Source organism: Peromyscus leucopus, chromosome 8b, assembly GCF_004664715.2.
Source record: "Peromyscus leucopus breed LL Stock chromosome 8b, UCI_PerLeu_2.1, whole genome shotgun sequence".
In the NCBI taxonomy this organism is placed as follows: domain Eukaryota; kingdom Metazoa; phylum Chordata; class Mammalia; order Rodentia; family Cricetidae; genus Peromyscus; species Peromyscus leucopus.
Genome location: NC_051086.1, coordinates 45,210,080 through 45,237,464, shown reverse-complemented (window position 1 = coordinate 45,237,464; position 27,385 = coordinate 45,210,080). Strand labels below are relative to the sequence as shown.

General features: G+C 38.3%; 1 protein-coding gene across 22 annotated transcripts in view; it reads left to right on the top strand.

Moving 5' to 3' along the window:
- Ncor1 (nuclear receptor corepressor 1) overlaps window positions 1–27,385 on the top strand; it is a 152,924-nt gene that overhangs the window by 73,237 nt on the left and 52,302 nt on the right. For 12 of the 22 annotated variants that reach the window (XM_037201359.1, XM_028857091.2, XM_028857104.2 and 9 more), the window contains 8 exons: window positions 811–912; window positions 6,207–6,334; window positions 11,138–11,349; window positions 13,025–13,087; window positions 16,900–17,039; window positions 18,056–18,182; window positions 22,601–23,138; window positions 25,269–25,398. In XM_037201359.1, the coding sequence (XP_037057254.1) occupies window positions 811–912; window positions 6,207–6,334; window positions 11,138–11,349; window positions 13,025–13,087; window positions 16,900–17,039; window positions 18,056–18,182; window positions 22,601–23,138; window positions 25,269–25,398 (1,440 nt within the window). Of the gene's footprint in view, window positions 1–810; window positions 913–2,870; window positions 3,037–6,206; window positions 6,335–11,137; window positions 11,350–13,024; window positions 13,088–16,899; window positions 17,040–18,055; window positions 18,183–22,600; window positions 23,139–25,268; window positions 25,399–27,385 lie in introns of those variants that run through there. The other 10 variants (XM_028857112.2, XM_028857105.2, XM_028857098.2 and 7 more) reach the window with 6 other exon arrangements.

Below are 27,385 nucleotides of genomic sequence, written 5' to 3'. Positions count from 1 at the left end.
AATGTTGCTGGCTGTGGTGGTACCTGCATTTAATCCTAGCACTGGCATGACAGAAGGCCAACCTGGTCTACATAGTGTGTTCTAGGCCAGCCAGGGCTACATAGGTGAGACCCTGTCTCAAAACAAACAAACAAACAAACAAACAAAAGTCTTTTAAAAAAAAATTCGGGGTTGGAGATTTAGCTCAGTGGTAGAAAGGCCCTGGGTTCGGTCCTCAGCTCTGAAAAAAAAAAAAAAATTCAGTGAATGTAATCCTTAGCAGAGAACAAAAACAGTTTTCATCATTTTTAAAAAATGATGTGATCTTTTATTTCCCAAATAATTCATTAATTATTGTAATTTTTAAAAGTCATTAGTTCTCTGGTTAAAATATCAGGCCTGATTTCTCTTTGCTTTTTTTTTTTTGTTTGTTTGTTTGTTTTTTTCTGTAGTCAAGTAGGTTTAGTGTTTTTGATTAAAACATCAGAAGAGACACTTTAAGTATTTACATATGTAGGAGAAGGAGACTATATTACCAGTTAATAAAACCCATTGGGTGTTTCTGATGGAGCTTTAGGTCTTTAGCACAGTTTGGATCGAGGCAACTGTAAATGTCTTGTATGATATCTCCCTTGTTGTCTGTCTAGCCTAGATAGACTTAAACTTCAGGCCATGTGTTTTTGTTTTTAATTCATCATTCAGTTACACTAGAAAATTTTCTTGAAAATATTTATATTTGAACATGAAATGGAATATAAAAGAATTTAAATAAAATATTTTTTATTATAGAAATTAAAGCAAACATTAAATAAAACTTTTTTTCTGTTACAGAGTGTGCCTGATTGTGTTTTGTATTACTATTTAACCAAGAAAAATGAAAATTATAAAGCCCTAGTGAGAAGGAATTATGGAAAACGGAGAGGCAGAAATCAGGTATGTTAATTTTACATAATAAACATACTAAATAAATGTTTCAAAATTGATGGAAATATGGAGATAAAGGAATATCCAGACAAGTGTTATTTGCCATCCACAGTTTGAAATACGCCTGGGCTGGGCTGGTAGCTTGGAGGTGAGAGTGCAGACTGCTCTTGCAGTTTTGTTCTCAGCACCACGTGTGTCTGCTCACAAAGCACTCGAGTCCAACTCCGGGAGATCAGATGTCCTCCTCTCGTCTCCATGGGCACCTGTACTGTAATATCCATGTACATACATTTCTGTGTGTGTGTGTGTGTGTGTGTGTGTGTGTGTGTGTGTCTGTATGTGTGTGTGTGTGTAAAGTAAAAGGCCAACTCAGAGTTTTATTTTATGTGAAAGCACTTAATGCTCTTGTAGAGGACCCAGTTTGGCTCCTGGCACCCCATGTCAGATGGCTTACAACTGCCTGTACGTCTAACTCCAGGATACCTGATGTCTACATTCTTCTGTTATCCTTGGATATATGTGCGGACACACAAGACAAACACACACATTCGGGTGGGGACACACACACACACACACACACACACACACACACACACACACACACACACACAGAAAAAAGGAGCCAGGAAGTGATGGTGCATGCCTTTAATCCCAGCACCCTGAATGCAGGTGGATCTCTGTGAGTTTGAGGCCAGCATAGTCTACAGAGTTCTAGGACAGCCAGGGTTACACAGAGAAACCCTGTTTCAAAAACAAACAAGAAAGTAAGAAGAAAGAATTTGTTTTATTAGGACATGCTGTATATCTGTTCATTCTTACCTGCTAAGTATGTCACCGTGAAGATACATGCAGATAGAATTTTTGTGTTTCCTATTTGTGATCCGTGCTGCTAGGCAAGTCATTGTTAATAACAAACACATTCTTCATTTTCAGATACTTGGTTTCTTTTCTCAGGAATGTGTGATTTTCCTCTGTGTTGACACATTTCTGTCCCTGTCTTTACACCAGCATATTTTTATTTCTCAAAGTATTCATAAACATATCATTTAGTAATTTTGATGTTGGAAGGATTTCTGTCTAAACTGTTAAGTAGTCAATAGGAAGAATGTTTTAGAGAGGCTAAAATTTTAGTATAATTCCAAGAGCTTTATACCTCTGCATGTTCTGATGACTTGTTTACAACCTTAGTTTTTGCATTTGTGGACAACAACAGTGATAGTTACCTGTTAGCGTCAATATGGAAACTGCATATGTTGGCAAAATCCTCAGTGTACAATGTAAAGTACGTAGGGTGTGCTCAATAAATAGTAGCTGCTGGTGTCTTAATTCCATCACAATTGCCTGTTTTTCTTGATTGACAGCTTTTACTCTCTAGAAAGTTCAAAATTTAGTTACTTTAAAGGCATTAGTTACTAATATATTTTGACAAGATAGGCATAAGAAATTTTATTGCTTGAGTACACTTAAAAGAAAGCATGCCTGATAATGAAATAACTACATTTTCTCTGCCCCTTTTACACAGTCAGATAATTCAGTCATTTTCTTTCTTGATGACTCAAAGTATCTACTAAGTGGGGAGGCACTAATTTTTCTGTTTCATTAACTTGAGGATTTTGTTTTGTTTTTCCAGACAGGGTCTCTCTGTGTAGCCCGGGCTGTCCTGGAACTCACTCTGTAGAGCAGGCTTGCTGCAAACTCAAGAGATTCACCTGTCTTTGCCTTCAATGCTGGGATTAACTTGAGAATTTTTTATGAATACATATAGAATGTGTGTACAGGTGTTAGGAATACAGTTAGATACAGCAGTGAAGAGTCTCTGCATGGGCTGTTTTGTGATGCTGCTCTGAGGGTTTCCCAGGCTGTGATCGCATTGAGTATAGATACCTTTCACTTTTTTGATTTGAATTTTCATTTGGTTTTATATTGTGCTCTTTCATTTGTAGTGAATATCATATTTCATGCTAGAAGGAACCTGCCTAGCTGAATGAAACTTTGTTTTGTTGACTCAAGTGTCAGTTTTAAAGGAAAGAGAAACCCAGACAAGAACTGCTTGCGTCTGTTGAAGGCACTTTTAGGAAAGTTTCCCTTTGAATGGGCCTATTCTGCTGCAGCCAGCCTGCCAGGACTATTGAGGTTAGAACCTATCACTTACATACTGGACCACGCTGGTGGTTCTCTACACGTTTGCTTAAAACAACAATAACTCCAGCTGGTTCTTGTTGAAACCAGAGGTATTTCCTTCTTCTCTTTAATGTTAGTGTTCTGATTGGTCTTTATCCAATTGCTCAGAATTAAAGTTTAGGTTTCTGGTGCTTTGCTACCTTACCAGCCTGGAGAATGCTGAGATAACCTAGAAAAGCGTCATGGACGTGAGTAGATTCTGATGCAACAAGGCTGTCATTTCCACATTGGCTGCAGAGCTGCACGTGCTGCGTCTCCCACTGGCTGGTTTAGTTCAGTGGTGCGGTCGCTCATCACTCCCTTAGACGGGAGAACTGAAGTCAGATCTTGCCCAGATTTCAGGCAGCAGGGAGTGTGGGATTTGAAAACACTGAGGTATATGAGAAATAAGATTATTTGTTTTTTTTGTTTTTTTTTTTTTTTTTTTTTTTTTTTTTTTTTTTTTTGATCATTGTAGGTGGTGAATCACAGAATTCTTCTCGATCTGGATTAAGTCGACGGCAAATAAGATTATTTGTATTATTGAATTCTGGGGAAATTTTAATCCTTTTCTTATCCTATATTTAATTGTTATGACCCATCAAATATTTGAATTATGAACCATTTTATCGTTTATACAGCTAACATACTAGACAAAAAGGAGACTTTGTTAGCATGCCATTTTGCTGCTTCAGAGTAACCGTTTGTGTAGAGGTTGGTTAATTAGCATTTGAAACAGGTCTTGTGCTCACCTCCTGTTAGAAATAGGATGTCAGAGCTGAGTAAAGCAATCCCTAATAAAAAATAGATCATCTTGTACTTGTAAAATATACATTTGGGCCAGTGGTGGTTGCTCACACACTTAATCCCAGCACTCTAGAGGTGGAGGCAGGTAGTTCTCTTGAGTGTTTGAGGCCAGTCTGGTCTCGAGTGAGTTCCAGGACAGCCAGGGCTACACAGAGAAACTCTGTCTAAAAAAAAAAGCATCTAGAAATTCCCTGAATTTTTTTTTAAGTAAATATCCATAAGCAAGTAAAACTTGGAAATTACCCAGGCTGAGAAATTCAGCAGATCATATACAAGTGAGGGAATCATAGCATTAGACTGATACAGTAAGTAATAGATGCAGTTTTGGTAGATTATGAAAAAGTGGTAGTATAATGGGTCATAGGCCATGATCAAGACCAGCAGGTGAGCAGCAGTGACTGGGATTCAAGGGGCGTGGGCTGCGGATAAAGAGAAGGCCTTCTGATTTTATTGTCTTAGGTTTAGGCAGCACCTACAATAATGAGGCCATTTGTGCTTTTTGTCTTTGGGAAGTTTAATGGGTATGGCTGATAAATACTTGATTTGTAGGACAGAGTGATTGAAGGACTGTGTTAGAAAAGATGTGCATTTTTACACCAGAAGAGTAGTAATACTAAGGCATTAAGAAATGTGTTACAGAATCACCTAGACCCTTTAGGGAGGGCTCAGAAATTTCATCTGTAGTTTCAGAAGTGAGAAGAAGTCATCATAGGTAGATTGTGTAACATTGAAAAGGAACTACATTTTATCAATCTGTCCTCTGTCCAATCTTTAAAATCAATGTACAGAGTAATGGGTATTCTCATTGGATATCTTCTCGATGTATCACTGCTCTTCCACCGCTGTCCTTCATATTCCCTCTGTACCCGTCTAAGTGGTCCCCTTGTGCTTTCATGGCCCATGTACTCCAGGGCTTTCTCATCCTTCTCCTTCTCCCTCCCTTACGATCTCCTCTTTCCCTCTCGTGGTCCTAGTTTCATGGCATGCTGACACACATTGACCTTCAAATCTGTGTTTCACATGAGAGAAAACATTTTTTATATTGTCTGTCTGAGTCTGCCTTATTTTGCTTAACAGTGATTTCCATTTCTATTTTGTGTAAGTGCCATGATTTCAACTTTTTTAATGGCTAAATAAAATTTAAATATACTAAAATTGTATATTGTATTACATTTTATTTAACCATTTATTTGTTGATGGGCATTTAGAGTGGTTATTAGCTATAGTGACTAGTGTAGCAATTAAATAGTAAGGTTCCCTCTGACTATCCTTAAGAGTCTTTTGTCTTTTTACTTTTCTTAAAATGTTAGTGTGTCTTAAAAGGTTTCTGATAGAATCTTTAGAGTCTTTAGTGGTTCTATTTTTTTGTTCCTCCATAATGATGGCGGAAACTCTGTAGTGATTTCTAGATGGCCTGCATCAGTTACATCCCTTGCCTATTCCTGTGTTTTTTTGCTAGCAATTTCAGTGTTTTGGGTCTTAAGATCTTTCGTTTGTTTCAAATTAACTTTTTTTTTTGGCATATGAGAGAGAGATAGAAATAATTTTATTCTTGTACATTTGGATATTCAGTTTCCAAGCATCATTTGTTAAAATGGCTGTCTTTTTCCAATATGTGCTTTTGACACCTTTGTTAAAAACAAAGTGGTTGCAGTTGTATGAGTTTGGGTTCTCTATTTTATTGGTCCACATGTAGGTTTTTGTTACTATGGCTGTGTAGTATAATTTGAGATGAAATTTTGATACTGCTGGCATTCCTTTTTCTGCTTAGGATTGCTTTGACCATTCAGGGCTTTTTGTGTTCCATATGGTCTGTAAGATTGCCTATTCTCCTTCTATAATGTCAATGAAAGCCGGGCAGTGGTGTGACACATCTTGATTCCCAGCACTTGGGAGGCAAAGGCAGGTGGATCTATGTGAGTTCGAGGCCAGTCTGGTTTATAAAGTGAGTTTCAGGATCCCAAGGCTACACAGAGAAATCCTGTCTCACAAAAAAAAAAAAAAAAAAAAAAAAAGAATGTCATTGATCTTTTGATGAGAATTATGTCAGATCTTTCAGTAACATTGCCATTTTAGTCATTCATTTGTCCAGTCTATGAACATGGGGGGCCTTTCTTCTAATGTTTTCTTTAATTTTGTTCTTCAGTATGTTAACACTTCAATTGTAGAGTTTTCTTCATTTTCTTGGTTAGGTTTATTCTTAGTACCCTCCCCACTACTGTAAGTGGGACCCCACTTCCCAATAATATTGTTCCAAGTGAATATTGTAATTTGTTATACAGTTTGAGAAATGATTTCTTTTACTTTCGTATCTCACAAGTGATGGTTTGTTCTAGCAGCAGATTGCCCGTCCCTCGCAAGAAGAAAAAGTAGAAGAAAAAGAAGAGGATAAAGGAGAAAAAACAGAGAAAAAGGAAGAAGAAAAGAAGGATGATGAAGAAAAAGATGAGAAGGAAGACTCAAAGTGAGTTGAGAGTTAGATGTGTGTTATAGTTATTTTCAGATCTGAAATTGCATATATTACAGGTGTGAAATATGTGGTAAGAAGTCACAGAAACATGTGCTTTGACTAACAATTTCTTGGCATGATTAAGGAATGGAATATTTTAGTAAATAGAATGTTTGACTTAATGGCCTTATTGCCAGGCATGTTATTTTATGCATGCATGCCCACATGCACACATAGACACTTTTTTTTTTTTAAATGTTATTAGTTTGTTTAGAGACAGGGTTTCTCTATGTAGCCCTGACCATCCTGGAACTCTCTTTGTAGACCAGGCTGGCCGCAAACGCAGAGATTCGCCTGCCTCTGTCTCCCTAGTGCTGGGATTAAAGGCATGCGCCACCATCTGGCCTTTTTATTTATTTATTTATTTATTTATTTATTGATTGATTGATTGATTGATTGATTGTAAAGACAGGGTCTTGATGCGTAGCCCTGGCTGTCTGGATCTTACTGTTTAGACCAGGCTGGCTTGTGGCAGTCTGCCTGCTTCTGTCTTGTAAGTGCTAGAATTACAGGACTGCAGTCATGTCTGGTTCCAATACTGCTATTTTAAGCTATAGGCTACAATACTTTATAGTTACCACCAAGGTTTGTTGAGTACAGTTTAGTCTTTGATTTGGAAAATCTTTTTCAGCCTCTAGATAATGTAAAAATGCTGAGAGTTGGTTTGTTTCATTTTCTTTTCAAGGCAGGGTTTCTCTGTGTAGTTTTGGTGCCTGTCTTGGATCTCACTCTGTAGACCGGCTGGCCTCAAACTCACAGAGATCCATCTGTCTTTTACTCCTCAGTGCTGGGATTAAAGGTGTATGCCACCACCACTCAGCTGAAAGTAATAGTTTTAATCCATGTATGTACTACACTTGCTGATTTTATTCAACTTATAAACTAGTTCTGTGTTACCTGTTGTTATTTCTGTTTTCTTATTTGTAGAAATAATTCATTTTCATTTTGGAAAACTGGGAAAAGAAAGCAAATCTAATGTATGCCCATCATTTTGCCCATCAATTGCATTCAGTTGTTGGCACTCTTGTATGCTTATAAGGGCAGGCTGGGGGAGGAGCTTTAGGAGCCAGATCATTTCTCCCCAGTGACTGAAACTGAGCAATTTTAGTTTGTGTACTGCTGATATGACTGGTGTGAGATGTAAGTTCAGCAGTTGTAGATGTGTGTGTGTGTGTGTGTGTGTGTGTGTGTGTGTATGTGTGTGTGTGTTGGTGCATTTACGCAAGCATATGCACTTGTGTGTAATGACAATGTAGAATGTTTCTACCACCCCAATATATTTCCTTCGATTTCTTAGTAGTCAGGTTTTCTGCCCGCTCTTAGTCTCTGATTAATGGTGTTCTAGAATTAAATATAAATCAAGTTAACTTTTTATCACTTTAAAAAACACCTCATAATTAACTTAGAAATAGAAAATTTTCTTTTCCGCTTACAGTTTTAGAAGTGTCAGTCTGATTGATTGATCCCTTTAGTCATTTTACAGAGGGAGGAAGGGATAAAAGAGGGAAATGAGTCAAAAGAGGGAAAGGGATCTCTATATTCCCTTTATTTCACCAGTGACATAAAGATCTTTTACTAAGTTCTACCTCTTCAAAGCTCCAACTTCTCCAGACAGCACCCATTATGACCAAGTCTTTATTTTGTTTTTTGGTTTTTTTTTTTGTTTTGTTTTGTTTTGTTTTTTCGAGACAGGGTTTCTCTGTGTAGCTTTGCGCCTTTCCTGGAGCTCACTTGGTAGCCCAAGCTGGCCTCGAACTCACAAAGATCCGCCTGGCTCTGCCTCCCGAGTGCTGGGAATAAAGGCGTGTGCCACCAAGTCTTTAACACTTAAACTTTTTGTGGGATGCTTTTGGTTTTTCAAGACAGGGTTTCTCTATGTAGCTTTGGAGCCTGTTCTAGAACTTACCCTGTAGACCAGGCTGGCCTAGAACTCACAGATACCCGTCTGCCTCTGCCTCCCAAGTGCCCAGCCACTTTTGTGGGATCTTTAAGAGCCAAACTCTACCATGTGTATAGACTGTGGCTTCTTTTTTTTTTTTTTTTTTTGGTTTTTCAAAACAGGGTTTCTCTGTGTTGCTTTGAGCCTTTCCTGGAACTCACTCGGTAGCCCAGGCTGGCCTCGAACTCACAGAGATCCACTTGGCTCTGCCTCCCGAGTGCTGGGATTAAAGGCGTACACCACCACCGCCCGGCACAACTGTGGCTTCTTTTACTTAGCACAAGTAGAAGAATGTGTTTTTGAGATTCATCTTGGCCCTTTCATATTTCAGTAGTTTATGCCTTGAAAAATATTTATTGTACTATTTTTATAGACCTCTCAAAAATATTTACATTATCTTGTTTCTTGTTTTTGTCATTTAACACCACATAAGTCCCTTGCATGATTTTAGAAGAAATCAGGGGCTGGAGAGATGGCTCAGCAATTAAGAAAACTGACTGCTCTTCTAAAGAACTCAGATTTGATTCTCAGCACCTACATGGTAGCTCACAACATTCTGTAACCAGCCCTAGGGGATCTAATGGCCTCTTTGATTCTTTGCCAATGCTAGGCATGTACGTAGTGCATAGACATAATTCAGGCAGGTGAATATTCATTCACATAAGTGAATAAAAATAAAAATTAAGAGTCATGTATTTATGCTTTTCTACCTTAAGATATCTACCTATTCAGAAAGAAAAAAATTTTTTAAGGTCTAGGTTTAACATTTTCACAATGTATAGTCAGTGGCTCTTCTCATAAAGAAATGTATCTTGGGGACTGGTTTCAGTCCTCAGCTGGGGGCAGGGGAATAAACGTATCTTTTTAAAAAGTATATTTTTGTTTGTTTCTCTTTTTTGTTACAATCTTTAAAATCTCCTTAAGGTGATTCTACTTTTTCTTAAAAATTCTAAGTTACTTAACATTTATGCATAGGTAACAGTAGAGAGGATGAAAAAACACATAGGACATGTGCTGTTCTCAGATAGTTTGTAAGTAGGAAGGAGAACACTAGGCAAGATACAAGCAGAATTGAAAACACAAGCTTGAAAGTGCAGAGTGAGCAGAACAAGTGAGAGCCGTGGGAAGGCACAGACGTGGGGGAGGAGGAAGATGAGCAGCTCCTACTTAAGGTGGCAGAAGAATTGGTGTGAATAGCTGTGCCCTGAGAACTAGGCTGTGATGTCATTAGATTGAGGGAGAGGAGTAGAAGGTAGATTGTCTTTGGACTTGTGTGGTAGAGCCTTAGTGAAAGCTGAAATGTTAGGTTTCATTCAGGAGATGAGTGAGTCTATTTGGGAATAGGTAGGGAGCAGAACGGGATGGGTAATTTGTTGTTTATTATCTACCTATTTATTGTATGGTTTGTTGGCTTGTTTTTTGAGATAGAGTCTCTCCACAGCCATGGCTGTTCTGGAACTCACTATTGTAGACCAGACTAGCCTCCAACTCCAGAAATCCCTCTGCCTCTGCTTCCTGAATGCTGGGATTAAAGGCATATGCCACCAATCCCTGTTGCGTATTTTTTTTTAAAGGTGGGCTTTAGGTTGTAGCACAGGCTGACCTTGAACTAAAGATTTTGACTCAAGCCTCCCAAGTACTGTATTACGAAAATGTCCAACATGCTCAGCTTTGGAGTGGCTCATTGCTGTAGCTGAGTTAATAACTCTTTTGAGTGATTCTAACTTACACAATGATAGAGTCATTCTTGAAGCATGTGTTTACTAGGAGAGAAGATCTATAGCTTGATAAACCTCAGTAGTCTTTTACTTGAAGCAGTTAAATTGTGAAAATAAACATCTTCCACTAATATCTGATTCTTGCAAATGTGTACTTTAAAATGCATTTATTCATTCTTTGTAAATTTTATACCTACACACAGTGTATTTGATCATACTCACTCCCTCTAGGTCCTTTGAGATACAAAGTATCTTAACTATTGTACTTTCAAATGTAACCAATAGCAGTAGTATAGAGAATGATCTTCAAATACTCAAATATTTCTCATAGTAATAATACTATTAATAATATTCACCATGAAGTAGGTTTTCTGAAGTATTTGATACTATAAATAAGCTGCTTGTAGCTGAGAGAAGTTTTGCCATAATCGTAACAAACTTGTATGATGTTCCAGATACTGTTCTAGGTACCTTACTAACCCCTTCAACCGATGCCTTTAATCCTTGCAACTGCTCTGTGAAATCCTATTGTACAGAAGAGCAAACTGATGCTCACCCAGGCAGGGTAGCTTCCCGGGTATGTCATAGTACGTCACAGCTCTTAGAGGAATTAAGGGAGCCTGACCCAGAAACTGTTCTACCTACCACAGAGGTCGTTCAGAACACTGAATCTGGTTTAATAAAATAATATTGTGGATTATTACTATATAGTAGTCATCTGTCATGAAGATTGTATGTTTTAACTTCATTTCATAGAATAGTCTTGAACAGAATTTAAGCAGAAGCAAAACTCTCAGGCCTTTTGCCTTCTTTTGCCGAAGTCTTCTGCTGCTCATCTCAGCTCTGGGGTGGTGCTGTGCCATTTGATATTTTCTCATGAATGCCTGGTTTTAAGTTAATTCATATGAAATATGTATAAAATTTAAGTATTAATATGTGATAAAGTGTTTTGAAGTGTCTTGAGTCAGTCAGAGCTATTAAATCTCAAGAGTTTTTCATAAAAGTTTAAAAAGATTATATAAATTCATGCAATTTCTATTAAAAAAATTTTTGCATCTATACTTTTAAATCATAAAAGCTTTCATTTGCTTTTGTTTCTAGAGAAACTACCAAGGAAAAGGACCGAACGGAAGGCACAACAGAAGAAACTGAGGAGAGAGAGCAGGTCACGCCAAGGGGCAGAAAGACTGCTAACAGCCAGGGGCGTCGCAAGGGCCGGATCACCAGGTCCATGACAAGTGAAGCTGCAGCTGCCAGTGCTGCTGCGGCCACTGAGGAGCCCCCTCCTCCCCTGCCACCACCACCAGAGCCTGGTCAGTGGAAGAGATTGGGGGAGGGGGAGCGTATCGGGGTTTGTTTGAGTGATAGATAAAGTAGGGCAGGGTCTGCCAATATTGATAACCAAGAAGTGACTTTTAAGGCTGCTCTTAAATTTATTAAACTTCAACATAAAATTCTTTTGAAAAATAACATTAGTCAAAATGTAGCTTTTCTTTTATTAGCATACAACTTACTTGACACATAGTATAAATATTTTCTATTTTTTCACATTGAAACATTTACCTATTCCTTTATGTATGTGTGTATGCATATGTCTGTATGAGTGTTGGTGCACATGGGCCACTGGTCATATATAGAGGGTCTCGGCACATGGGTCACTGGTCATGTATAGAGGGTCTCAGACCTTTCCTGATTGAACTCAGATTGACAGGCTTAAAGCACAAGTACCTTTACCTACTGAGCCATCTTGTTGATCCAGCTTTATAATTTTAAAAAATATTTTAATGAAGATTATATAACATGACTGTTTATCTCCCCTCTCTTTAGAATTTTTCTTTTTTGAGACTTAATTATTTTTGTTATATGTGTATTGGTGTTTTGCCTGCATGTATGTCTGTATATCATGTGCATTCCTAGTACCCTTGGAAGTCAGAAGAGGGTGTTGGGTTCCCTGGAACTAGAGTTAAAGACAGTTCTGAGCTGCCGTGTGGATGCTGGGAATTGAACCCAGGTTCTCTGTAAGATTAGTCTGTAATCTTAACTTCTGAGTCATCTTTCCAGCCCCAGTTTTATTTATTTATATCTATATTTGAGCTGAGCACCGAACCCAGGGCCTTGTGCTTGCTAGGCAAGCGCTTTACCACTGAGCTAAATCCCGTTTTTATAATTTTTAAGTATTCATAATTTCTATTTTACTTCTTAAATGCCTGGGCTATATTGATATTTTGCTTCGGAAGTATGGCTTACTTAAGCATTTCTCTGTTGTTGCCTGGTTAAAGTGTCTCTTTCCTTCATTTTAAATTAGTATGGCTAGCGCTATAATGAAAAATGTCTTCCTGTACTTAACACTTTCTGGATTAAAGAATAAATTCTTTGGCAAGATATACTGGGCTTAAGAATAAAGCTAAATTTCTTTTTTGGATAAAGTATTGTCACATTATTCTTTAGAAGGATTACATTAGTGAAACAATGCCCTTAGGGGTGAATCAGTGCTATCATTTTACCATAAAATGAGGTAGGAAAGACAATGTATGTTGTACCAATGACGAGCATGATGTAGTGGAACCAAGCAAGTGGGAGGATTTAACTGGGCCAGGGCAGGTCACAGTGGACTTGGTTTTCTCTTTAATTGTATCTTCCTTTGCTGCAAAGCAGGGAGCTTTCAAAGGATTTTAAATCAGTGAGTGATCTGATTGGGTTCTATGGAAAGACGGTTCCGGGGAAGGAAGAGGCGCTATGTTCTTTGTCCTTGCAATAGAGGGGAGAGGGGACTTGCCAAGCTGGAGGTAGTCTTTCTCACACCAATCGTGTGGCCAGCGGTGGAACTTCAGTCTTGACACTGAGAAGTGTGGAACTTTTCCATCTAATTGGCTGTTAAGAACCTGATACTATCTCATTTTCTATATATAAATAAGTTATCAATCATATGGTTTTTGAATGTATGATTCAATTTTGATTTCTTTAGCCTGAGTTTTTTCTTTATTTCAGTTTCTACTGAGCCCGTTGAAACCTCACGATGGACTGAAGAAGAAATGGAAGTTGCCAAAAAAGGTAATGTACAATAATGTGTAAAGTTTGGAGTTGGTTTTTTGTTTGCTTTATTTATTTTTAAGATTAGTAGTGAGTGAAATCAATCAAAAAACTTTTTTAGTTGAAAAGAATAGGGCAGGGGCTAGAATGATGGCTCAGTGATTAAGAGTACTGACTGCTCTTCTAGAGGACCCAGTATCAATTCCCAGCACCCACATAGTGGCTCACAACCATGTGAAACTCCAGTACCAGAGGATCTAGTTCTCTCTTCTGGCTTCTGTGGGCACCAGGAGTGCACATGGTGTATAAATATATAATAGCAGGCAAAAAACCTAAACACAAGTGTGCACAGCTGAGTGCAAGTGATGCCACACACACATGGATACACACACACACACACACACACACACACACACACACACACACACACACACACATTAGGCCAGCCTTGGCTACTTAGTAAGTTTAATGTCATCCTGGGCTATGTGACAAAAACCCATCTATACCCCCCAGAAAGTTTTTCTGAAAATAGAATTTTGAAGCAAATTAAAAAATTCTTTTTGATAGTGTAGTATACAGTAAATAATTAGCGCTAGTGTAGTTGAAGATGCCCGTATTTTAGAAATTTATCATTCTTCTGTTGTATTTTGATTATTATTGGCGCCCTGCTGTGCTATTTTCACATTTCTATAATAGTGATTACATGAGTTAGAAACTATTTGGGAGTAAATTTTGAATGTGACATCTATGTCTCTATTGCAAGTTGATTAAATGGAATGGAGACTATTTTGGTTTGTATTTGGTTAAGTCTTTAACAGTTGATTAATTTAGTGTGTGCACATGATATGTACAGTGGAGTGTATGTGGAGTCAAAGGAATCATGTTCTTCCTTCATTTTGTTTTTGAGACAGGGTCTCTGTTATGTTTTTATTGCACTGTGTTGATAAACTTCCAACCAATTCTATTTCTGCCTCCCATCACTCACAGAGGAGTCCTGCCTTATGGGCTATGTGCCACTGCATCTGGCTTTGTATGTGGGTTCTGGGGCTCAAACTCAGGTCACTAGGTTCCTTTAGCAAATACTTTACACCTATTGGCCCTTCTGCCTAGAACAAGTTAATACTTTAGATTATATTTCATCTTGAAATAGAGTCAGAGGTAAAATTGTAAAGTTTATAAACTTTATAAATTGTAAAGATTATATAATTTACGGATTATAAAATTGTAAAGATTATAAACATGTGCCATTAGAAAGGCCAAGCAGACAATAATTTGAGTCCTGTGTCTGGTACTTCAGTATCTGAGTGGTCTTCAGCATAGCAGCACAGCATTTTTTGGCTTTGTTTTCTATCATTGTTTATTAGTGCAATATAATTTGAAAAAATTTCGTACAGGATAAACAGTACTTTACAAAAAGATAACCACACTATTTACCTTGTAATCCTTAAAAGAAATTATTATATGTAACTTGGCCATTTGTTGACATGTTTGATATTAATTTACTTACTATTTAGTGGGTAATGAATGCTACAACCGCCCCCCTCCCCCAGACCAGTTTTTTTCTCTGTAACAGCCCTGGTTGTTCTGAAGCTGGCTTTGTAGTTCCTGCTGGCCTCAAATTCACAGAGATCTCCTGTCTTCGCCTCCCAGGTGCTGGGATATTAAAGGCATGTGCTACCATGCCCAGCTGAATGTTACATCTTAAAATCATATACAAGCAAAATTTAAAGTGTCTGTTTTAAAATGGTTTTTTTTTTTTTTTTTTTTGGTTTTTCAAGACAGGGTTTCTCTGTGTAGCTTTGCGCCTTTCCTGGAACTCACTTGGTAGCCCAGGCTGGCCTCGAACTCACAGAGATCCGCCTGGCTCTGCCTCCCGAGTGCTGGGATTAAAGGCGTGCGCCACCACCGCCTGGTGTTAAAATGTTTTTATTTGAAATGTATTTGCCATTAGTGGCAGATGCTAAATTTATAAAATTATTAGAAAGATTTGCTTTGCACTTTCCTCTTAACCCATCATCAGTGTCCCAATTAAATATGTAGATAGTAGCTGACTTATAGAGTGATCTTTTTCAAGGGAATATTTCTAAGATTGTTTAGTCACTACCTGTTTTCAACTTCTATTAGGCAAGTTTTACTAGTGATCTTAATGATCTTTTAATTTTCCTTTTCGTGTGTGTGTGTGTGTGTGTGTGTGTGTGTGTGTGTGTGTGTACATGTTTGTGTGCATGTGTACTTGCTAATGGATGTGTGGATGCATGTTCCATGTGTGAGTGCAGGTGTACATGTGCATATGTACATGTGGAGGCCAGAGGCCAACCTTGGGTGTTATTTGTCAAGAGTTGTACACCTTGTTTTAAGTTTTAAAAAAATTCCTTTTATTTATTGTTCGTATATATGTGTGTGATGTGGATGATGGCTGTTATGGTGTGTATGTTGAGGTCAGAGTACAACTTTCTGGAGTTGGTTCTTTCCTTCCATCTTTATGTGGGTTCCATGAGTTGAACAATGTTTTTAAAGCTTGTGGTACAAGCTTTTTAGCAGCTGAGCTATCTGGCCAGCCTGTCTACCTGGGGCTCACCAGTTAGGTTTGGATGGCTGTCTAGTCATCCCCAGGGATTGTCCTGTCTCTGCCTCTCCAGTTCTGGGATTATAAATATGTGACATCAGAACCTTCTTCTTCTTCTTCTTCTTCTTCTTCTTCTTCTTCTTCTTATTATTATTATTATTATTATTATTATTATTATTATTGCTGTTATTCATGTGTGTACATCTATGGAGGTCAGAGGACAATTTTTGGGGACTCAATTCTCTTGGTTTTGAAGCAGTCTCCCTTCTATACAGGCTATCTGGCCCATAAGTTGCTTTTCTTCTCTGTCTTCTAACTCTCTTTAGGAGTGCTGAATTAAAGATGTGTATCATCACATCTGACTTTTTATGTGGTGTCTGGAGGTTGAACTCAGATTGTCAGGCTTGTGGGATGAGCCACTTTCCTAGCCCCAGTCTCCTCACTTTTTGTATGGTGGCCAGGATTAAGTGCAACTCTTTCACTTGTGCTGCAGAGATTTCTCCTGGAGTTACTCTCCAGCCCCTGGTTTTCTTTTTTTATGTGTGTTTTGTTTTTTCTTTTTGAAACAACAAATCTCTTTATATTAATCTTTAAAACAAAAGTTTATCTCTATTCATTATGTATCTAATTTTATATAGCTCTGTATATATTTATATATTAACTTACATATGTGTATTCTTTAAGTGCGTATGTGTGCTTGCATATATTTAGTGTGTAGAGAAATACTATCTTGGTGTTTATTTTTTTATTTTGGAGGTTGAACCCAGGGCCTCATGTGTGCTAGGCAAATGCTTTACCCCTGAACTCCTTGCCCAGCCCCATTAATGATAAATCTTTAATAAGATGTTTGGGCATTAACTAACAACAAGTTCTGTTTGTAAGTTTTATATACATGAATACTTTATATTTGATCATTATTAACATACTATCTCCAAGAATCTAGTAATACCAGTTTCTCAGTTTGTAAGTATTTGAGCTGTTACTGTAGATCCAGCTTTATCTTTATCCCTGTGGGAGATGTATGTGAGAGAGAAGGTTTAGCTTCTCCCTTTCAAGCATGTGTTAAATTGGGGAAATGTATAGAAATATAAGTGTGTTTAGTGCTAGGAAGTACTTCAGTAAGTTTTGAAATACATTAATAAAGAACTGAAAGCATACTTTTAGTGTGGTTGGTTTAACTTCAGTACTTAAGTTACTTTAATATTTCTCTTACTTGTTTAAACAGATGACTGATTGCTCAATGTTTGATCTGTTTTTTTAAATGCAGGCCTAGTAGAACATGGTCGTAACTGGGCAGCTATCGCCAAAATGGTGGGAACTAAAAGTGAAGCCCAGTGTAAAAACTTCTATTTTAACTATAAAAGGCGGCACAATCTTGACAACCTCTTGCAGCAACATAAACAGAAAGTGAGTAGATTAGTAGTGGTAAGTCTTCTGCTTATCAGTTTTTACTTAAAAATAGTTTGATCCCCAGAAGCCACTTGGTAGAAAGAGAGAACTAACCTTTGGCTTCCATAGTTTGATGTGTGTGGGCATGCATGTACCACATTGTTTCTCACAATAAATTAAAATACAGGTTTAAAAAAAATCTCAATCTAATCATTTTAGTCATAACGACTTCAATTGTTTACCTATTAATCTTTGTCAAGAAGGTCTTAAGAACACATTGCTTAATTCTAATGCTTGTCACCTCTTAGTATTACATGTAGTTTGCAAGATAGAACATTCTGCTTTACCAACAAAAAACAGCCCTCTTAATTATAAAAGAAATGCAATGATAAAACAAGAATAATGTGCTGCTATATAATGGTTTAGTGTTTATTGTACCATCAATAATACCAAACTTTGAAAATTACTGAAGTCTGGTGTGGTGGTGCATGCCTTTAATCCTAGTGCTAGTAATTGTGAGAAGTCAGGTTTTCAAATACAAATACAATTTTCTGTCTTCTACATGTCATATTTGTCTTACCTTTATTAGAAAGTGAGCATATATCCTTTTTTATTGGAAAAAATAAATAGTATCTGAAGTGTGGGTGTATAAAATTTGCAGTTTCCATAATGGTTCAGATAAAACTTTTTGGAGAATATGGGGGTTGAAGCAAGGTCTCAAGGGATAGCCCAGGTTGTCCTTGAGCTTGTATACCCTTCTGCCGCTTCCTCCCTAATGTTGAGATGCAGCTGTCATTGTGATTCAGTGCTAACTTTTGATAGGGTGCATGAAAGTTATCCATTGCCCAAGAGGCCAGTTTTTGGTTGATAGATATTGCCTACACCTCAAGCACAGATTTTTGTCACACCACAGGCTTCCTGATCACTATGTGTGTTTGTTAGAATTCTATATTGTTTCAAGAAAGACATGTTTCGTTTTTTTCCCTTTTGGTTATTTAGCTCTTCATAATTGAATTGCTGTTTCATACCTCTAGGCTTCACGAAAACCTCGTGAGGAACGAGATGTGTCTCAATGTGAAAGTGTTGCTTCCACTGTTTCTGCTCAGGAGGATGAAGATATTGAAGCCTCCAATGAGGAGGAAAATCCAGAAGATAGTGAAGGTATCCCAGAGTGTTAAATTGTGTTGTGACTTCTGTTACCTCAAACACGAAATTCTAGTTTAGTAGTTGATTGTGGTGGAATTGTGTTACTGAAGAAATAGTGTTTCAGTGCCTTCATGGCCTTGGTTTGCAAACAGTCCATGTATCATTGATCAGCAGTCTTTATTTCTGTGCACTTAAGATTGTCCAGTGAGTACAACCAGGAGAGCTTCAGACACTCAGTCTGGCTTGCCTCTGTGTGTGTGTCATTGCCAAACTTACTTACTCAGTTGTTATCTTAAGTTGATATTTCTTCCATTTTACTGTCGGGAGGTTGACTTCTTCCATATTTTAAGGTTTCGTACTTACTTTTCATGTTTCAAGTCTGATTACATCAGAAATCTGAGCAGAAATAACACTCACCTATGAAACCAAGGGACAGTTGCTTAAGTGGATTGACTCAGCTTCGTCAAGTGTAGAAATTGGATATTTGCTATTAGAAAAACAAAGACACAAATCATTTATTTCAGTCTATGTTACTATTCACCATTCTGTGTAAATTTCCTTTGTAAATTGAGTGTTTCTGCTGTGAAGATGCTTGGGATATTATTTGGTATATACCCACTTTATTTCCTTTTTTTTTTTAATTAGAATTTAAACTGTGTATAATTTGAGCTGGTGTTTTCCTTGTCAGCTCTTATATTTTATATAAACTTAGGAAGCTCTGTATGCTACAGTTTTAGAAATACTGATTTTTGTTTATTTTTTTCTATAAGTCATTATTGTCTTTAACCTTAAAATTGTAGACTTGAAAGGAGTTTTAGTTTTTTATAGTAAGTCAACTACTTCTCCATCATTTTCTTTTTTTGTGAGAAATGGGACAATCAATACAAGTGTAAAGTGAATGCTGGACCAAGCTCCCTCTTAGAGGAGCCCTGGGAGTCAGGACTGAGAATGGCACAGGGCAGCTTGCTGTGTTCCTGCCACTTCCAGGACTCATAAACATCAGTCACTTTCTAAGGGATTCTCATTTCACAGCTGTGTATCTGTAACTATTCCCTGTGCTTGCAAATGGGAATAAAACCTTACTAATTTTAGTTATTTGCGGTTGCTATGTTTAAAAAAACAATAAATGTTACATTTAATATCTTGAGTGTTAGAAACCATGTCAACTTAACTTTTATTAAACTATAGTTTTGTAATCATTCTATTTTATTATTAGTTGTGCCTAATTTTTAAATTGAACTTTACTGTAGCTATGAATGTATAGGAAAATACCAGTATATACCAGAGTCAGTACTACCTGAAGTTTTAGAAATCTGCTGAGGATTTTGAACAGTACTCCTTGTGGAAAAGAGGACAGCTGTATTAATCTCTGGTCTACCATAATAGAATAGTATGCATTGAGTGGATTAAACTACAGCCATGTGTTTTTACAGTTCTGGAGGTTAGAAGTTCAAAGTCATGGTGCTAGCAGAGCTTCTTCTGATGAGATCTTTCTTCCTGGCTTATAGACTGGCTACCTGCTGCCTTATTTTGCCCTCACATAGCCTTTATGTGTGCATTCCTGACATTGCTTCTCTGACCAACAACCCACCCTTACGACCTCATTTAGTCTCAGTTATTTGTGTAAAGCAGATACAGTCTGCTTTATCTCAGATGCAGTCATATTGAAGGTTAGGAGTTCAACATTGGACTTGTGAGGAGGGAACACAGTTCATACCTTTTTTAATCCATGGGCAAGACAGAGATTTCTACCCTGCCAAGGCCCAAGATCAAAACATAACTTTTCGCTTTTTTGTGTTTGTTTGTTTGTTTGGTTTTTCCTTTCTACTTGTAGTGTGAAAGCTTTTTTTTCCCCTTCTTTCCCCCTTTCTTTCACTTGGAACTGTGAAAATAAGATAGTGTGAGAGTTTGATCTGATGTTCATGCTATGGGCATCCTGTATCATCTACAGTAGTTTCCTCATAATAGAAACACAGTTGTTCAAAGAGTTCCGGGCTCTCTTCTGGCTTCTTGTTTAGCTCAGCTTCTTTTGCACAGTGTCCTAGAGGATAAACTTGCTGGAGTTGACATGACCTCATGTTTCCTGCTGACCATCAAGAGGGTGACATTGATGCAATCACCGTAGTATATGGCAACGTTCTTGTGAGTAGAACATTAAAGGCAGATGATTGTAGGCAGGATAATTCCTGTCTATATTTTCCTAAAATGACAAACTGAATATTTATGTAGGGTGAGAAGAGTCAAATCTGAAAAACTGAATTTCATTAATATCTGGATTTACTCTTAGATTCTTGTTCTAAGTCATTAAAGGCTTGCCCATTAATTCTTTAGTTTTAGAAAGGAAAAAAAAGGTTTGTTTAGCTGGTGCTTTGGAAAGTACTAGCTAGTTTTCTGTAGTTTGGAAAAAAGATACCCGAGAAAGGCATATATTGGAATGTTTTAATATTTTTAGGATAAGTAATTTATTAACTTTCCTCATTGTATAATCAAAACTAAAGGTCAAGTCAGACTTTTTGGTAACTTTTCATCATTTTGTTATCTGACTTTTGGCAATTGCTGCCATTTATTAAGCTTTACCGGAACTCTAGCTCACTCATCTGCCTTTTAATAGTTTCACCTGTGTACCTAAAAGCCACTTCAAAGTTGATGTCCGGAACAGATGCTGTAGTCCCACCACAGGCTGCTCTTTCCACCATCCATACTTGTGTCAGTCTCTTGACTGAAATTCTCTTATCTCCATACAGTCCATCATCAACAAATGGTGCCTGCTCTGTTTCACGTGTCCTCTGAATATGCGGTCAGGTCTCCTTATTCCCATTGCTGGTCTCTCCTTTGTGGTATTTTCTTGTTTGGGTTCTTTGGTTCTTTTGGTTGGGTTCTGTTTTATTTGTTTGTTTTTTACTCAGAAGCCGGGTTTCTCCTTGTAAAATGTAAATCCAGCCGAACTGACTCTCCATTCCAAACTCTGAAACACTTCTCCATTTCCTCAAGAATAAAAGCCCAAGGCTTTCTTGGTGACTGATATGACTACATGAGTTTTCTATTGTGCCTTTATGAGCTTTTTGTGGATTGGATTTGTTTGTCCTCTGCTCCAACCACACCATCCGCCTGTTGTTTCTCAGCAGAACAATCCTATTCTGAGCCTTGACACTTTCTGAAAGCTGTACATGAATTCTCCCAAATCTGCCCAGAGTCCATGTTTTCCCTTCCTTTAGGCCTTTTCAGAACATTTCTGTACCCTTTATAGCCCTACCTCTCGCTGCTTATTTGGTTTATATAGTCACCATACCTATTATCATGAAGTATACTTAAAATGTTTATTATTCATTGTCTGTTTCACACTAGAATATCGGCTCCATGAGGATGTGTAATTTGTGGGGGTTCAAGAGATGGCTGAATGGTTAAGAACACTTTGTGCCCTTTCAGAAGAACCAAGTTTGGTTCCCAGCACTCAGATTGTGGCTCACAGTAGCTCCAGTTCTAGGGGATTTGATGCACTCTTCTGGCCTCCTCAGGCATGTGGTATATACACATAAACACAGGCAAAACACACATACATATAAAAGAAAAAGAAAAAAATTAAAGTAATTTGATTTATTTTCAGTGCTGTGTCTCTAATACCTTAAACAACTCTGTGCACATACATATTTGGATAAATGAAAAACTGATTTTCTAGTTTTAAAAATATTCTGTGTTAAAAATGTTTATTCACAGATGTTCATATGATATTCATTTTTCCATTCCAACAATATAATTTTGTCCTAGTTAGTGTTTCTCTTGTTGTGATAAGCACAGTGACCAAAAGCACCTTGAGTAGGAAAGGGTTTACCTCACCTTCCAACTCTCAGGTCACGGTCTGTCACTGATGGAAGTCAGGGAGCAGAAGCCCTGGAGGAGTGCTGTTTGCAGGCTTGCCCAGGTTAAAGGGTTAGAACTTTGTTCTGCTCCCTAAGAACCACATGCCCAGGGATAGCACCCTCACAGTGAGTGGGTCCTCCCCTATCAGTCACCAGTCACGACCATGCCTCACAGGCATGTGTACAGGCCAGTCTTGTGGTGGCACTTTCTCAACTGTGGCTCCTTCTTCTCAGTAACTCCAGCTTGTGTCAGGGTTTTAACATTAAAAAAATCTTCCACCAGAATGTGTTATTCGTAGAATATTTTGTTTAGTTTTGTTATTCCATCTTTTCTTTGCCTTTAAAATAAACCAGTTTTTTTAGACATCTAAAAGAGTTTTTACTTTCAATTTCAGAAGGTCAACACCATTTGATTTTTCACTTTTACACTTTTAGAGCATGTTAGCTTTGCCAGAAGCTGTTCTTACTTCCCTGATGTCACCACAGGAGTCAAGTTCATCCTAAACAAGCATGGTTTCTGTCACCACCTGAAACCCGTTTATTATCAGATTTTTATGCTGTATCATTATCTTTAAGGTGCTGAAAATAGTTCTGATACAGAAAGTGCTCCCTCTCCTTCACCAGTTGAAGCTGCCAAGCCCAGTGAAGACAGCAGTGAAAATGCTGCTTCTCGAGGAGACACGGCACCTGTGGCTGAGCCTGAGGCCACCACTGACCCTGCACCCTGTGCATCTCCCTCTTCAGCAGTTCCAAGCACAAAACCAGCTGAAAGTGAAAGCGTGGCGGCCCAGGCGACTGACAGTGCCGGTGTGGAGACAGCAGAGCTGATGGATGTAGACCGTGAGGAGTGCAGTGCTGAAGCCAGTTCTGTTCTGGACCCGCCATCCGCTCCCAAAGCCGACTCTGTAGACTCGGAAAACACTGCGCCTAAAGGTGAAGGAGATGCCAAAGAAAGAGACTTGGAGAGCACCGGTGAGAAGACAGAGGCTGGAGAGGAAGACTTGGTGGTGGCAGAGCAGATGAATCTCCAGAGGCCTGAGCCACAATCAGACAATGACTCCAGCGCCACCTGCAGTGCTGACGAGGATGTGGATGTCGAGCCCGAGAGGCCGAGGTGAGACTGGACCTTGTTTCCTCTCTGCTTCCTCACGATGGCCACAGAGATGGCTCCTGTACAGATATTGGCAAGATCCTTGCAGTCCATGATTTTAATATTGAGCAGTTGTGTGTGTGTGTGTGTGTGTGTGTGTGTGTGTGTGTGTTTAAATAGTACAAGTGATAAATATTTTCTGTCTGCATTGTTACATTTAGCCTGTGATGGTAGGGGGAGAGGGTGGTTTTAAGCCAACAGAGCTGTGAATAAAACCACAGGCAAATTGTGGTGCCTGAGGTTGGCAGCAATGGTAGGTGGTGAAGAAGATGGAAATAGACGACCTTGGCTTTGACTCTGGATTTGTCTCAGTTGGTTTGGCCTCAAAACAAAGTTTGTCTAGCCCAGTGTCATAGATTAAAGAAAATGTTTTAAGGAGCATTGTCATTGTTGAAATATTTTATTTATTATTACTGGTTTTTGGGTTTTGGGGAACAAGCTTTTGTTATGAGGTCAGGTTGGACTTGAACTTGCTAGGTAGTCCTGGCTGGCCTTACGTTTGTGGTGCTCCTTCTTCTGTCTCCTAGTACAAGGATTAGAGATATGTCTGTGAGGAGTTTCTTTTTTCTTGTCTTTCATTTTTGTGCATTGCTGGGGATCAAAGCCTGAAAATGCAAGCATTCTCACTGAGCTATATCCAGCCCCTGAAATTTTTGGAGACCATAACTTAGTACAAGTTAGTAGAAGTTATATTGACTACTTTTGATATTGGTTATATTTTAAGTTAGTCATATTTGTGATATAAAGCAAATGGATTATTCAGATTTTGTGAGAAAAGAAGCATGTGTGCCATAGTCAGAAGATAACTTAGTGAACTTGATCTTACATCATGTGGCTTCCAAGGACTGAACTCTGTTCATTAGGCTTAGTGACAAGTGCTTTTCCTTGCTGAGTCATCCCACAGCCCACAAATTAAAGTACTTTTAGTCATTAAAGGCAAATTAATGATAAAAATGCATAATAAGTATCGGACTTTTATAAAGACAGTTTGTAGAAATACAGTAATTTAATAATTTTAATATCTGGTGTTCCCTTTTCATCAAAATATAGGCAGAGATGTTGGATTGTTGTAGATTCCAAAAGTGAAGTAAGACTAAAACATAGTCAGAAATTAGAATACATCCTCCCCCTTTAAAGCCATTTTACTTTAAGCCAAAGATGAATGAACTTATCATTGGGAGCCAGCTTCCACACAGAGCTCAGCTTTGTGCATCATGTGTCCTGATATCACTGTACATGTTTACATTTTAGTGCTCTAGACTAGCATTGATATAGGTACTGTAATGACTCCTCAAGAGAGTCAAGGTGCTAGAATTTTCATCAGTAAACATTTAAATAAGATGGGGATTTTGTCTAACCATCCATTTGCCAGAAAATGGAGTCATCTAGTAACTCCTCTTTCATCTTAAAATAGTCTAGAATTCATTTTAATTGTCCTACTTTTTTTTACGTGCGTGCGTGCGTGCGTGCGTGCGTGCGTGCGTGCGTGCGCGTGTGTGTGTGTGTGTGTGTGTGTGTGTGTGTGTGTGTGTATAGCACTTATGCATAGCACTGTGCACATGTGTAGTCCTGAGGACAACTTGTGAGAATTGGTTCCCTCCTTTGACCATGTTATGTCCCGGGATGTCGGACATGGTGGCAAGTGCTTTTACCCACGGAGCCACCTCACTGGTCCAAGGGACTAGTTTTTAATATGTGCTTGTATGTTAGTAAATTGATACTAAAAAATTTTCCCTGGGTTTTGTTGATACTGTTTTTGTTGATTAAATGTAGTTAATTAAAATCAGATAAATGTCAACTTGTAAACCAATATTTAGCCCCCTTTCCACCTTACTGTTTATATATTTATTAGTTGTATGAGTTGAACCTAAGACCTTGCTCATACTAGGCAAATATTCTACTATTGAACTATACCCCATCCCTCCTATTTCACTAAGGCTAGTGTGTGTGTGTGTGTGTGTGTGTGTGTGTGTGTGTGTTTCGCTCTTACTTTCATACACACATACACTCTTAAAATGAATTGTGGTGATTTTACATTTGAAGTCATAAATAAAAATAACTTCTTTTCTCTTTATTTGAAACCACCAATTATAGAGTGTTTCCTATGGATGCAAAGCCTTCATTGTTAAATCCTCCTGGCTCTATACTAGTCTCATCTCCTATTAAACCAAATCCATTGGATCTGCCACAGCTTCAACATCGAGCTGCTGTTATCCCACCAATGGTAAGTGTCATTGTTAGACAATATACAACATTTTCTATTTCCTTTCCTCCCTCTAAACCTTCCATTTACCCCTCCCTACTCTCCTTCAAATTCATGGCCTTTTTTTTTTTTCATTTACTATTGCGCACGCACGCACGCACGCGCTTACACATACACTCCTTAATATAACTTGTGGAGTCCATATAATGTTAGTTGTGTATATTATCAGAGCTGACCATTTGGCACTGGACAGCCAATTGGTGTACTCTTCCTTGGTGAGGACCATCTGTTTTTTTGTTTGACAGTTTCTTATATGTATATATGTATGTAATGAATTTTGGTCATTTTTACCCTTCAGTCTCATCCTATTCCCTTTTCCATTGAAATCCTTCTTCTTTCCATTAAAACCCCTTCCTACTCTCTTGTTGTGTTGGGGCATATGTGGGGTCCTACTCAATCTAATTAGAGTTGCTTGCAAGACCATGGGTGTGTGTGTGGGGGGGTACTTACTAGAGTATGGATAACTTATTAGTGCCTGCCACTCAAGAAGATGATACCCACTTAGCAACCATTAACTGCCAGTAATCTCTCAGGGAAGGATGGGGGGCCTCATGAATCTGTACCTCATCAGTAATGAAGCTTGGACAGGCCCACAAGTTTGTTTAGATAACCATAGTTGCAATGAAATCATGAGTGAAGTCGCCATGACACATATCCAGAACACATCATTTCATAGCACTTCTACTCACCCTCAGCTCTTAGATTCTTTCCACTCCCTTATCCATATTGTTCCTGAGCCTTGGATGAGATGCTACAGATGTCATTTAGGACCAAGCAATCAACCGACACTTATTCTCAGAACTCATTTTAGCCAATTTTAAGTGTATAGTTCTGTAGTCTTATTTATTATTCACTATTAAAAAACACAGTGCCAAAACTTTGCTATCAACCAAATCTGAAACTCTGTACTAATTAAACAATGCTCCTTTGCCTTGACAACTTCAACTACCTAGCCACTACTATTCTTTTCTGTTTCTATGAATTTGCCTCCTTTAGATACTAACAAGCTTCTTTTTGCCACAGTCCTCCTCATATTTACTGTGTGGGATTTTTCCCCCACGCCATGTAAGAGTTACAGACAAGTTTCAAGGGCTTGTTTGCTCATTTCATATGCCAGGCATCTAAGTGTTGGGTTCCAGGTTATTCACACTTGTGTGCAACTGAGGCTGCAAATCAGAACTTCCGTTGACTCTCCTTGTCTCAGAAAACCTAAGAAAGCACTTTCCTTATTCTTACTGCTCTATTCCAAAGGATACAACTTAGAAATTCTGAGATTGAAGAGATGCATACAGCAAGGTGTGTGGGAAAGCAGGTAGAATTTTCTTCCCCTCTGGGTCACACAGCGCACCCAACACCTCCGTATTTTCACCAACCTAAGCTCTCTGACACCAGCCATTTAGGAGTTTATTTGGTTTTGGAGGGAGATTTCATGATGTAGGCATGATTGATTAAATCATTGGCCTCTAGTGATGAGTATATGACCCTCCAGTCTCTCTTCTCCACGTAGAGGTTGGAGATACACTTGGCTGGGCTGAGTTTAGCTCAAAATTCCAGCCCTCTCTTCATGCCTTGTTCTTCTGGGCCACCAACATGTAGTCATTCCAATGTCATAAAAAAATACTTCTTACATGTTTTAATTTTTGTTTTTCTTGAGATATATCCCAAGCTAGCCTTTATATATCCTGTAGCCAAGGATAACCTTGAACTTCTCTGTTCCATCTGCCTCTGCCTGCAGACATGTACCTACATGCTCGATTTATGCAGTGCTAGGAACTGAACATAGGACTTTGTGTATGTTCAACCAGTATTGTACCAACTAAATTATATCTCCAGTCCATAGACATACTGTAATTTGAGACAGAGTCCTGTGTACAGTCTAGGCTGTCCTGGAACTCAACTGTGTAGCCCGAGCTCGTTGAACTTACCATAACCCTCCTACCTTAGTGTC